Consider the following 13,749-nt stretch of genomic DNA (forward strand, 5'->3'; position numbering starts at 1 on the left):
ACTTTTCTAAGAAAACGCTCTTTGCCTCACTCCTACCCCCGGAGGTTTGGCTGGCGAGCGCGCGGGGAATGGTGCAGAGAGACCGCCGGAGCAGCAGGTGGCGCTGCGAGCACCACGAGCACCTGCCCGCAACACCCTTTCTCTGAGCAATGGCGGGTGATAATGGGGGCCTCCCTCTGGGGGTGGCTATTATGAAGCCTGATCGCAGGTGCCCAGTAGTGTCCGCGCCCCAGCGGGAGCGCTGAACCTCGAAGAGGGTCAGAGAAAACATGGACCGTGCACCCTTTCGCGGGGGCCAGCGTGCCGGTGGCGGCGCAGAAAACCGTAGGCCGTGGGGCGAATTCGCGCCGAGCGGCAGGCGGAGCGGCGGGCAGCCCCGGGGCGGGCGGGGTCCTGGAAGAGGAGCGAGCCGGCGGCCTGAGGAGGCTACTGACTGAGCACCGCACCGGGGGAGAGAGGAGGCGCGGCGGAGCGGACGGGCCCGGAGGTGACAGATACACGGCGCGGCCGGGACGGCGAGCGAGCGGGCGGGCGCGTGCGGGACGCAGCCATGATCACTTCAGCTGGTGAGTGCGATCGCTGCCGGCGCCGAAAGGGAGGAGCCGCCACGCCGGCTTTTAGCTGAGTCAGGGCCGGTGACTGGGCACCTCCCGGCGGAGCGCCGGCCTGCGCGGCCCCTCGCTGCCCACGGCCCACCCCCGGCCCGGGGGCTGGCAGTCTGGTCCGGCCTCTGTGAGGGCCCGACGAAGACCTCGGGCTCGGGGGAATCGCGCCGGGTCGTCCGCCTGGGCATCCCTCCCCAGTCACACCCCTTGCCCGGACCCGAGGGGCTTCTTGGGCCCTTCTCCGACCCCGGGGAGGGGGCGTCCTCAGTTGTGTCCCTCCCGAAGTTGGCCCTGTGGGGCCGTGTGATCCCAGCGCTTCCTCGCAGGTGGTTAGGATGGGACGGCCCCCCTGTGCGGTCGGCCGGTGAGGCAGCCTAACTGCTACAGAAGTGCTCGGGATCTGGCTCCAGCTCCGCTCTCCTTGGAGTCCGACCTGAAATTACATTTGAGGCGGGTTGTTTCCGGGGCTGTTCCGAGAGTATTCAGTGCAAGCGCCCAGAGAACGTTGGTGTTCGGTGAAGACAGCACCCGGAGACTGCATTATACTGATGACCGATCTGTGGTTTGGAGGCTAGGTGCTCCGTACATACTCTGCATCGAAGAAGGAATTCATGGGGGTGCGGAGCAGGTTGCATACACCTGACCATTGCGTATGTAGATTCGGGTAATGACATTTGAAATGGGATAAGCTGTAAAGATCCAGTGGAGACTTTTTAAGCCCCCCCCCCATCCCCCGCTACAGACTGATTTGCATATAGCTGTCCACAGCCTTGGTGTTTTTTGCTTGCCGGCTCACACACCCTTTTCTCGTCCTGTTTTATCTACGTTTGTCCCACAAGTATTTTGCTGTAAACAGACTGGTGCTCACACTAACTTGTAAGGAGCTCACACCCATACGTTTGTGAGGATTGCTGCAAGGAATTGATGGAGACCCTAGAGACACAAAAGCTATTTTCAGAGGCTTCAAGAGCTGTCACCTGTACCTGGAATTAGACTTTTGTCCCCACGGGATACAAATGAGATGAATTTTAGTTCAAATAGGAAAGAGTGTTTCCAGTCACAGCTCTTTAAAGGTAAAATAAGCATGAAGTTTCTTGCCACTTGTAAATGTAGGCCTCCTTCTGTTTCTCATCCTTCCATCGCCACAGCTTCTTATTAGCCCAGACCACCTTTATCTTTTGCCTGGGTTTCTGTAACAGCCTTAAGATTTTGTTTTTTCCAGTGTTATCTTCATACAGTCCATTTTTCTTGTAGTCAGAGTAATTTTTTTCAAACTTTAATGTCATTTTTTGTGCTTAAAATCTCTAGGGATTTCCACTGTGTTTAGAATAAAATCCAGACTTTTAACCAAAGACTTACATAATTGGATTCCTGCTTTGTCTTATACTCCTTTCTTCCTCACTCACTACATCCTATTCATACTGGCCTTCTTTCTGTTCCTTGAATATGTCAGTTTCTCTCCTAACCTCAGGACCCTTGCACATTTTGTTCCCTCTTTCTAGACTCTTTTTCCTCAAGTTTTCCCTTAGCTTCTCAATCTTTAGTCCCAGTTCCAATGTTAGTCTTTCCTGATCATTCTTTTAAAATAATGCTGCCTGCCTCTCTTCCCCTTAGCTGCCCCCTCCCTTCATCACAGTCCTGTGATTACTTTGTTTACTTACCCGATTACTGTCTTTCTGGTACAATTTTGGGTGGCAGACTTGTTGGTTTCGTAATTCTTAGAGCACTGTCAAGCAGATAGCAGAAGTTCAGAAGTATATTTAGAACAAGGGAATCAGGGGCGCCTGGGTGGCTCAGTTGGTTGAGCGACTGCCTTCAGCTCAGGTCATGATCCCAGGGTCCTGGGATCGAGCCCCCATCGGGCTCCCTGCTCGGCTGAAAGCCTGCTTCTTCCTCTCCCACTCCCCCTGCTTGTGTTCCCTCTCACGCTGTCTCTCTCTCTCTCTCCCTGTCAAATAAATAAATAAAATCTTAAAAAAAAAAAAAAAGAACAAGGGAATCAACTAATGAAATCAATAATTTAATCCCTAGAGTATTTTAAGGAGAGGCTGAAAAAGCACTTAGTGGGAATATAATAGAATTTAAACCTATTGAGAGTGGCAAGAGTAATGATCTTTGAGGTCCTATTCTGAGACTCTGTGGTGATTTAGTATATTTGTTACATTTACTGGATTACTTACCAGCCTTTGCTCAGAACCTTTTGTCACCTTGTTTCCTGTCCTGTGGCTCACAATGGCTTAGGATCTGTCCCAGGTGCTAAACAGGCTAGCTTCACAGTTCTGGTGTGGATTCATCAGTTAATTCATTCATTTATTCTTTAGTCACTTGCTAGGCACTAAGAACACAGTGGTGAATAAGAGGTGAACACGTATGAACACATACTGTTAAGTTTTTCAAAAGACTTGTCAGCAAAAGGGAGTGGAGAGATAGAGATAGGTTGTTGCAGGAGAGAGATGTGAGATTGAGTGGGGTTTTGTGTTTTGTGTTGGTTTTTTTTAACGTAATATAGGCAAATAAAGTGAAATTATGCTAAAAAGCTTTAAAATAGTAACCCCCCACTCCTCTTTCCTCTTCCTCATCCCTGGAGACGGCCATTTTCAACTTTTAAGCTGTTTCTTCTGGCACATACTTTGTATTTATAAATAACATCCAAATATTACTATAAACTGATTGAACAAGTTTAGGTAATGTCCACTTACTTTTTATTATGGCAGAAGAGATTTTTCTAGCATCCTAAACTTTTCACATTCCTTATATACTTCCCTCTACCCCCATCCAAAGGAAAGTTCTATTTTGTTTTTAAGTTGGGAAATAATTGTGTATGGAGTGTAGAGTATTTGATTTAGTTGTGTTCCATGAACAAAGGCTGCATTTCCAAGCCAGGACAACCAGGTAACAAATTAGTCATAAGTAATACCAAACAGGGGAGTGCAAAAAATTCATCACCTCTTTTGGTAAAAGCAGTTCAGATACACCATTGATTGATGATAGGCAATGGGTAGCATTTTTAGTTAATGTTGATGAAGTGTTCTGCTGTTTATGATCTGTTCCACATTTAAAGCATTCTTGTCTATCAGCTATTCCCTATCACTAGTTCACCAACCCCCATTACATTTTTTTTTTTTAGATTTTATTTATTTATTTGACAGAGGGAGAGAGAGACCAAGTAGGCAGAGAGGCAGGGAGAGGGAGAAGCAGGCTCCCCGCTGAGCAAGGAGCCCGATGTAGAGCTCGATCCCAGGACCCTGGGATCATGACCTGAGCCAAAGGCAGTCGCTTAACTGGCTGAGCCACCCAGGCGCCGCCCGCCCCCCCATTACATTTTTTAATCTGTCTTGTCTGCATTCTGTCAGTTTAGCCTCTCTGTTCTGGACTTGTCATACCAAACTAGAGTACCAAGAAGTTCTTTCTGTCTGCTTTTATGCTTTTAGAATAGTAGTATCTCCTAGCCAACACCATGGTGTAGTTTAGTTGGCTAAATGTTGTATCCTTTCCTGTATGGCTCTTTCTAAAGACTGCTGGAGCTACTTGGCAAACCTACACTTACCAATTAAAAATGGCTACATCTCCCAAGTAAAGTTGTCTTGACACTTTTTAATCAACTCACAGTTTCTTGTTTCTTTTTTCTTTTTTTTAAAAGATTTTATTTATTTATTTGACACAGAGAGAGAGCTCAAGCAGGGGAAGCGGTGGGCAGAGGGAGAGGGAGAAGCAGGCTCCCGCCAAGCAAGGAGCCCAGTGCGGGACTTGATCCCAGGACCGTGGGATCATCACCTGAGCTGAAGGCTGACGCTTACAGACTGAGCCACGCAGGCACCCCTCAGCTCACAGTTTGAATTCAGTGTTCCAGAATGACTTTTAAGATCTATATGGAAAACATATATATGAGACACAGTTTAGTTTTCTTTTTTTGTTTGTTTTGTTTCTTTGTGGTGTAAGGACAGTGATTTCCCATGTATTTTTTCTAAAAATCCCTTTGGTATATGACTATATTTCAAGGTGTATTCTTTTGGAGAGGATAGTTTCCTTCACTTTCCAGTGTGTGTTAACACCTCACGGTCATGTGGGAAACACTGTGCTTGGGTAGGTGGAAGTCAGAACAAGTTAAGATTGCTCTCATTTAACATACCTTCTAGGTTACTTGTGATATAAAGGAGGTCCCTTAATATAGGCTTTTTTTTTTTTAAGATTTTATTTATTTGACAGAGAGACACAGCGAGAGAGGGAACACAAGCAGGGGGAGTGGGAGAGGGAGAAGCAGGCTTCCGCGAAGCAGGGAGCCCGATGCGGGGCTCGATCCCAGGACACCGGGATTATGACCTGAGCCGAAAAGGCAGACGCTCAACGACTGAGCCACCCAGGCGCCCCTTAATATAGGCATCTTGAAATAATTGATATATTTTACTCTGTTGAGTTGATGACTACACCTTTTTTTGTAAGTAATTTTATAACTCTTGGCTTATTTTGTGTGAATAAATTTTTTCTAAAATTGGGAAAATTTCCCATTTTGATCAGTAAACTAGGCCAAAGATTCTCAAACTATAGTATCAGTATCACAAGGAAAACTTGTGGCCCCATAACTGGACCCCATCCCCACAATTTCTAATGCAGTAGCTCTAGGATGGGGCCAAGAATTTGCATTTTTAACAAGTTCCCAGGTAATGCTAATTCTATGGGTTCAAGGACTGCACTTTGAAAACACTGAATTTGGCAAATAATGTGATTTTGTGGTGGCATGAAGGTTTGATAACACCACTCTTAAACTTTGAAATGTAAACATTTACAATTTTAAAGAATAATCATTCTAGTGAAGTCACTCCTCAAAAAAATACTTATTTTTTCCAATTGTGATATATTTTGACTAAGCAGTATCTTCTCTCTTAGCAGAAGATTATGGTTCATAATCATGATATGCCTTTTGTCTTATAGCTGGAATTATTTCTCTTCTGGATGAGGAAGAACCACAGCTTAAGGTATGAGTTGAAGAAAAATTAACTGGGGTTAATATGCATGCTGTGAAACTCTGAATTTAGTCATATTTGTGTATTTTCCATCATTTAAAATAGCCATCTTACCAAGTCTGTACCCATTCAAATATAGCCCCCTCCCCCCCTCCACCAGGAAACTATTTTGGCAATAGCAGTTGGTTTTCCCTAGAGCTTAACAAAGCTAAGGTAAATAATTCTCAGTATGGCACCAGAACACTCCCCGCCCACCCTTATTTCTTTATCAAAGGAAAGCACAATAAAATTGTTTCTTCTGTGTCACATATTTTTAAATTACTTGTATTTGACTAAAGTTTGGAACATACCTAAAGTGGCTCTACACACCTGAATTCATTTATATCCAGTAATTAATTGTGTATATACAGAGAAGATGCTCATTATGATAAGGAATGAACTATGGCTAGTTTGATGTTTTATGATTAAAAACAGAAAGGAAATCTGTAAACCCAAGAGAAAACATAAGTCAGTAAATTTTTGTATTTGTCATAGATTAAAAATTTTAGTAAATATGATTGAGAATTTGGCCATTGATTTGTCAGAAACTTTTTTTTTTGTAAAATTTGTAATGGTAAGTCAAAATCAAATTTTATTTTTATCTTCTACAGGAATTTGCACTACATAAGTTGAATGCAGTTGTCAATGACTTCTGGGCAGAAATTTCTGAGTCTGTAGATAAAATGTAAGAAATTATTTTATTTGTATAAATTGTATTAAAGTAGATCAACTAATTCTCTGTGGATGTGGGTCATGTGGCTTTTAATTCAATTAGGAATTTGCTGCTACTAAACATATTTAGATTTGGGATTTTTAAGGAAAACCAGTTTGAGCTAGGCTTATACTTCCTAATTTCTTTCAGAGAAGTTTTGTATGAAGATGAAGGTTTCCGGAGTCGGCAGTTTGCAGCCTTAGTGGCATCTAAAGTATTTTATCACCTTGGGGCTTTTGAGGAATCTCTGAATTATGCACTTGGAGCTGGTGACCTCTTCAATGTCAATGACAACTCTGAATACGTGGAGACTATTATAGGTAATTATTTTCCATCTGGTAAAGCTTTATCTTGGCTTCTTTCTTGCTGTAGTGCATATAACATTTTTTTTTCTGAATTACTTCTTGCTGTTGCCGAATTTAATTTTAATTGGAAGTTCACAATCCTATAATCGTATGTAGGCTGAGTTTTTAGATCTGCCTTCCAGTTTGGGGATTATTATTTTTTGACATAATGAACAGTAACATTAGTAACAGTAACAGTGAAGACACACCTCACAAAACATTTTAAGAATGAATCTAAGAAATTATTCAGAAACAGCCTGATCAACACAAAGGTAGTTATCTTAGGTTATGGTTATTGTTACTCCAATGAGCATTCTGTTCTATGAAAAAATTAATTATTATGAGTAACGAACTAAATGACAGTAATTTATAGATTTGTTTCTAATACCAGAAACCATTATTGACTATCTCCATTTTGCTAGGCACTGTGTTACTCATTCTACATGGCATGGTTTATTCCACAGCTGCTCCATGAGGAAGGTGCTATCCCTGTTTTATGAATGAAAAAAACTCGGGTTTTGAGATGGTAGAGACACATGACTATTAAATAGGAGGGTCAGAATTTAAAACTCAGGCTTACTTCAAAATCCATATTGTTTCCACTGGCAACCATAATTTTTTCATTTATTTTTGAAGTGGGGGATAGCATACTGGCGAGACTTTGGGCTCTCTATCTTGTAAATTAAACTATAACGATGTAAGGTTTTGTTCAAAGATTTGTAGCTTTAAAAAATGTTTGAAAATTCCTGATCTAGTAGATGAAAGAATGGACTACATATCCTTCAGACAAGTCTGTAGGAATATAGTTACAGAGAGCACAAGGGTGTGTTCTATTATAGGTAATTATTTTCCATCTGGTAAAGCTTTTAAGAATGAATCTAAGAAATTATTCAGAAACAACCTAATCAACACAAAAGTAGTTATCTTAGGTTATGGTTATTATTACTCCGATGAGCATTCTGTTCTTAGTGGTGTGCAGTATAGATATTTTTTTTAATTGCTAATTTAGAAGAGGTCTGCATTATTCACCTGAACCCTTAAGAGGAGAATTTGGGTATTCTTTTTCAGAAATTGGGAAGTGCTGCACAAGGTGGTCCAAAGGGATACTTTTTTTTTTTTTTTTAAGATTTTATTTATTTATTTGACAGAGACACAGCGAGAGAGGGAACACAAGCAGGGGGAGTGGGAGAGGGAGAAGCAGGCTTCCCGCGGAGCAGGGAGCCCGATGCGGGGCTCGATCCCAGGACCCTGGGATCATGACCTGAGCCAAAGGCAGACGCTTAACGACTGAGCCACCGAGGCGCCCCCAAAGGGATACTTTCAAATGTCTCTGATATTCCAACTAGAATTCTGCATTCATGGTTTTAAAGTTTTTGCCATGGTGTTGTGAAAATGTTGCAATTAACTTACTGCTGTTGGGGGCTCATTGAATTGGAGTTTTCATCTATAAATCCTATAGAAAGAACAAGTGGTTTTAAAGAATAGACCATAACATTTGAAACATGGAACACTTTCTCTATATTGAGTTAGAAATGGGGAGCTAAATACACTTAACCTCTTTTCTCTTATTTCAGGAATTTTTTTTTTGATGAATACTGATAATTTTTTCAACAGTGATGTGCAAGTGCTTGCATTGCTACTATTTTCCAAATCATGTTTTAAACAGGACTGTTGGTCTATAAGGGGCTATGAGGTGGTAGATGCTTTCCCTCTCTCTCAGTGCTATGTACCATCTTAGCTTGTAGAAGGCAATTGTTGATAAATAGACCAATTCTGTTTGCTTTTCTTTGTGTGGCAGTGGGGTTCACCCCTCTAGTTTTGTAGGGACTTTTAGAATGGATTATTTTGGCGGCACCTGGCTGGTGCAGTTGGTTGAGTGTCCGACTCTTGGTTTTGGCTCAGGTCTTGATCTCAGGGTTGCAGGATCAAGTTCAAGCGCAGAGCCTGCTTGAGAATCTTTCTCCCTCTCCCCCTCCTCCCCCTTCGCCTGTGCACGCACTCGTGTGCGTGCGCTCTCTCTCTCCCAAATAAATAAATAAAATCTTTAAAAAAGAATGGATTGTTTTTGAACGTCAGTGAAATTTGTGAGGGGATACACAAAATAGAATTTGAGAAAGGCATCCTAGGATCTTAATGAATATTATACATCCAGAAAATTCAAGACTGGTAAATTTTTTCTCTGTTCTAAAAAGACCTCAGCTGGGAATGAGACTAGATTCTGGGATATAGTTATGATATAAACCTGGTAAGTGAAAGCATGAACCTCATTTGAAACCTGGGAGGCATATTTTTTCCCCTTTGGTTACTAAATTTAAGAAAATTCCCCAATTGTTATAATTCTGAGGTTCCTTTCTGATAGGTAGGTGTAATGTTTCCTCACTTAACTACATTTGGTTTAAAAAGCTCATATTAGGGCCTGGTAAAGATTTTCTGCAACCAAAATTGTTTAAGGTCTGCTTTGTGACTGCCACTTTATCCTTATTAACTATATGTAAACCTGCGTAATTCTGTCTGGATGAACTCTGAATTTGATATATTCCAATTTATAAAAGGACTCTGTTTCCCCCAAAATACAGATCCATTTAACTTGAGCCATCCAGTGGGCCAGTAATTCTTTATGCTAATTCAAATCATTTGTTTCCCAGGGCTGTAGTTTGTAACTAATTAATCTTGTTCATGTACCCTTTCTTCTCTTTGAAAGGGAGAGTGACAAGTCAATGAGTTACAGAGAGTATAACTATTTTCTGTCATTCACTTGGGTAGCTATTTATCTTCCTTATGAAGGTGGAAGAAGGCTTAGGGAAATTCCCTTTATTGGTTATTTCTAATAAGTTTAAAGTGTGATTGTAAAGTAGTGTGAGTTATAAACAAACTTAAATATTTCTCAACAAGTATACTACTGGCCCCCTTCAGTATGTTGCCCTGTCCGCCCCATTCAACCAAATCATTGTGTAATGTGAAAGCCAAATCCTGCATGTATATACCACTGCGTGAATTTTAAGGCGGCAGTGACAGTGGGAGTAGGGGGCTGGGACTGGAGATTGCATAGATTTCACCCACCTTACTTTGCGACAGTATTTCAGCAGATTTGCTACAGTTGCTGGAAAGGTTTTTGGAAATCTTTGGAATTGCCTTTAGAACCTGTGGCACATTTCAGGTTATTCATCAGTATTTTACGAGGATGATTTAGACATGGCCTCTACTGTCGATGAGCTAATAGTTTCACTAATTTGAAGAAGTCTAGTAATTTATTGCTATGTGATAATTTTTACAATAGGTCTTTTTTAATATCCTCAGTAATGGCAAGTATTTGTTTTTGAAAGTGAAACAGTAGCTATTTGTAGCCAACTCTGTCTAATAAGCAATATAGTTGAGTAATATAATTTTGGTCAAAATATAATACAAAGATAGAAATGTTTTGAATACCGTCAGCCTCATTGGAATTAGTATGTAAGCCCTCCAGTATAACTGTTATGAAGGGAATAGTATTGATTTGAATGTGTAACTTCTGGAATTTAAAAGTTTTGAAATTTGCTTATTACTCTATAGTTATTCCATAAATTTTTTTGATTAAAAAATGAAGGCATTTGTCTTTTCTAGTATTTAGCCCTATTTATAAGGTGATTCGTTATTTTATTTTTCTCACAGCAAAATGCATTGATCACTACACCAAACAATGTGTGGAAAATGCAGATTTGCCGGAAGGAGAAAAAAAACCAATTGACCAGAGATTGGAAGGCATTGTAAATAAAATGTTCCAGCGATGTCTAGACGATCACAAGTATAAGCAGGCTATTGGTATTGCTCTGGAGACCCGAAGACTGGATGTCTTTGAGAAGACTATACTGGAGTCGGTAGGTAGATGATGTGATTTTAGAGATTGTTATTGATGGGGAATTGGCAAGGCAAGTCATTAAAACTAAAAACTCTGGGTACTGAAGAGAAAACCTGATTTAGAAATGATAAGGTGCTCTTTTGCCAGATGTTTTATTTTCATGTTTATATATGAACCTTGGCTGTGTTTTGTGGTCATCAAATACCTGCTTTTATCTTACCACATTCATTCCTTTGAAGTCTTGCGTGGGGAAGTTGTTTTAATTATCCTGCCCTTTTTAAGAAGCCTATACTGATAAACTATGTTAATGCATTTATTATGGCTAAAACTACAGACTAAATTCTTGGTTTGGGGGTGTTTTGCAATAATTATGACAGTTGTAGTAAGTCGGTGTAAGAAAGTGGTCAGGAAGGTGCATGACTGAGTTAAATGGACATTTGATCTTTACGCCCACTTTGCCTGCCTCACCACCTGTCTGTCTCCATGAGCTGGCTGTCTGTACTGCAGCCTCTCCTCAGTTCCTAGATGTACTGTGCTCCATTCCCCTTACCAGAAGTATTGCCTCTGCCAAAAATACTCTTTCCTGGGGCACCTGGGTGGCTCAGTCGTTAAGCGTCTGCCTTCGGCTCAGGTCATGATCCCGGCGTCCTGGGATCGAGCCCCTAGATGGGCTTCCTGCTCCATGGGAAGCCTGCTTCTCCCTGTCCCACTCCCCCTGCTTGTGTTCCTGCTCTTGCTATCTCTATGTCAAATAAATAAATAAAATCTTTAAAAAAAAAAATACTCTTTCCTTTCTTTACCTGCTTTATTCCTGTTCAAGATTGAGAGTTCACCTCATCACTTGTTTACACATACATCGATTCCCAGCCCCATACCCTCCTCTACCCCTACTGCAAAGACTAGGTCCAAATCTTCTGTTAATCTCTCCGAGCTTTATGTTTTTTCATAACGTTTACCACTATAGTAATTAATTAATTGTGTTATTTGGTAGTTAACATCTGTGTTTAGCAGCAGTGATAAGATTTAAATGAGTAAATGAATGAGAGACCTAATGTGATAGAATTGAACCTAGTTTTACTTAGTTTCATTTGTGGGCAATTGTAGCCTCTCCTTGTCTTCATGAGAATAGAATTAAAATACTTGCTTTCTGGGCGCCTGGGTGGCTCAGTCGTTAAGCGTCTGCCTTCGGCTCAGGTCATGACCCCAGTGTCCTGGGATCGAGCCCCGCATCGGGCTCCCTGCTTGGTGGGAAGCCTGCTTCTCCCTCTCCCACTCCCCCTGCTTGTGTTCTCTCTCTTGCTGTGTCTTTTTGTCAAATAAATAAAATCTTTTAAAAAAATAAATAAATAAAATACTTGTTTTCATTGACTCAACAAATATTTTTTGAGTGTCTACTCTGTCAGACATTGTTCTAGGCATTGGAGATGTTGTGGCAAATGACACCAACAAAGTTTCTTCCCAGGTAGAATAATCGCTGGAGGAATAGGCAGTTGAGCAAATAAAAATATAAAGTAAATGGGTGACAAATGTTCAAAAAAAGAAAAATGCAGAGTAAGAAATGCATTCGTTTTCATCCCAGAGCATGTGGATATAACTTAAGTTTTATGAAACAGTACCTACTTTCGCTACTTCTGATGTAACTGATATTTTAAAATTGTATTTCATCAGAAATGCTGGTCCCATAAAGTTGATTTCACTAGTAGGTCACAACTTGTTTTTTGAGAAATACTCCCGTAGCTCTTCAGTATGCTTATTTATGTTGAAGGACTTTTATAGGTTGGTATTTTAGATATTGAATACACTTTGGAGAACTGCAAGATACACATAGTCTGGAGTCAAAATTTCCTCAGGAAGAACACCAGCTAGATGTGACAGCGCTCAAAGCTTGAGTCACTCAGAGCTGGAGAAATAGTTCTATCATACTGTGTTCCTGGCTATCAAGTATAGGCAAGGCAGTAAGACATGAGGACTAGCAAGATTGGAGACAGAAGGATGAAGGACTTCAGTAGTCAGTTTTCAGTTTTATGAAGAACATAGCCATTTGGTATATGGACATTTGCATATATCTTTTTTTAATAATTAACAGCACCACTCTTATGGTATTCTGTGTTCACATAGTGAGGATTCAGGATGATCATTAAATATTGTTTTCAACCCATTTTTTCGTGAAAACGGAAATAGGTAATTTTCTTTAAGATTTTTATCTAAAATGTTGATTTTTAAGTTCTGTTGTTGAAGTTGCAGGTAAATCTTTGGCTGCTTAAAATAACTAAAGAACATGGATTAAAATAATTTGATTTCTAAATAAACGCAGTGCTTCAGTAACCAGATAGATAATGATGTATCTTGAAATTATCTCTTTCAGAATGATGTCCCAGGAATGCTAGCTTATAGCCTCAAGCTCTGCATGTCTTTAATGCAGAATAAACAGTTTCGGAATAAGGTACTAAGGGTTCTAGTTAAAATCTACATGAATTTGGAGAAACCCGATTTCATCAATGTTTGTCAGGTACTTCTATTACATTGTTATCTTACCTTACATCACACTACTTCATGCTGCACTGCTGGGCCATGCATTATATTACATTACATTATTGTTACTCTGATGGTTTCATACATGTATCTCAGTTGATCTTCACAACAGCCTGTGACGATTAAGGTGTACACTTACGTTCTTTTTTACTGGTAAGAAACAATCTTATAAACCTAAAAAACTTTTGTTATAATGCATCCTGTGTATTCTTTCTACATTTTGAAAGTATTCCAAACATTTAAAGAAATTTTGGAAACTAGGTTAAAAAAAAAAATAAAAGGTAGAAGAAGAGATAACAACAGTACATATGTTGTGTCATTCTAAAAAGAATTTCAGGTGTAAAAATGATCTTTGGTTTTATTACCCAAACAGAAGCAAAACATTTGGGTATATTTTATCTCTTTTCATGTGTGAATTTGCTTGCACATTTTTAAAAAATTAAGATGGTCCAGAAAATGCAAAGTGTATCTTTCCCTTTCCCCAGGTCTTTTCTCAAAGATAATGCATAGGTGTTTTTCTTTCATTTATTAGCAGGTCTTTTTAATGGCTACATTGTATTTTATTGACTGGAAGTGTGTAAGTTTGCTTTTTAACAATTATCGTACTGTATAAATTTTTGTATTCTGCTTAGAGCATAGCATTGTATCATAGGTTTTACTTTTTCACTGTAATGTGTTCTCATGTATTTTCATCCTCTACACATTTTTAAAATTAAAATTT

The 13,749-nt window shown here is 40.2% G+C and overlaps 1 protein-coding gene across 1 annotated transcript in view; it reads left to right on the forward strand.

The window, feature by feature from the left end:
* Positions 1-387: 387 nt before the first annotated feature.
* The window catches only part of PSMD1 (proteasome 26S subunit, non-ATPase 1), an 88,185-nt gene continuing 74,823 nt past the window's right edge, over positions 388-13,749 (forward strand). Inside the window, exons 1-6 of the mRNA XM_078070036.1 lie at positions 388-566; positions 5,535-5,578; positions 6,217-6,290; positions 6,468-6,637; positions 10,310-10,515; positions 12,862-13,005. Coding sequence (XP_077926162.1) covers positions 551-566; positions 5,535-5,578; positions 6,217-6,290; positions 6,468-6,637; positions 10,310-10,515; positions 12,862-13,005 — 654 coding nt within the window. The 5' untranslated portion in view covers positions 388-550. The remainder of the gene's footprint in view (positions 567-5,534; positions 5,579-6,216; positions 6,291-6,467; positions 6,638-10,309; positions 10,516-12,861; positions 13,006-13,749) is intronic.

This window comes from Halichoerus grypus, chromosome 4 (genome assembly GCF_964656455.1).
Source record: "Halichoerus grypus chromosome 4, mHalGry1.hap1.1, whole genome shotgun sequence".
In the NCBI taxonomy this organism is placed as follows: Eukaryota; Metazoa; Chordata; class Mammalia; order Carnivora; family Phocidae; genus Halichoerus; species Halichoerus grypus.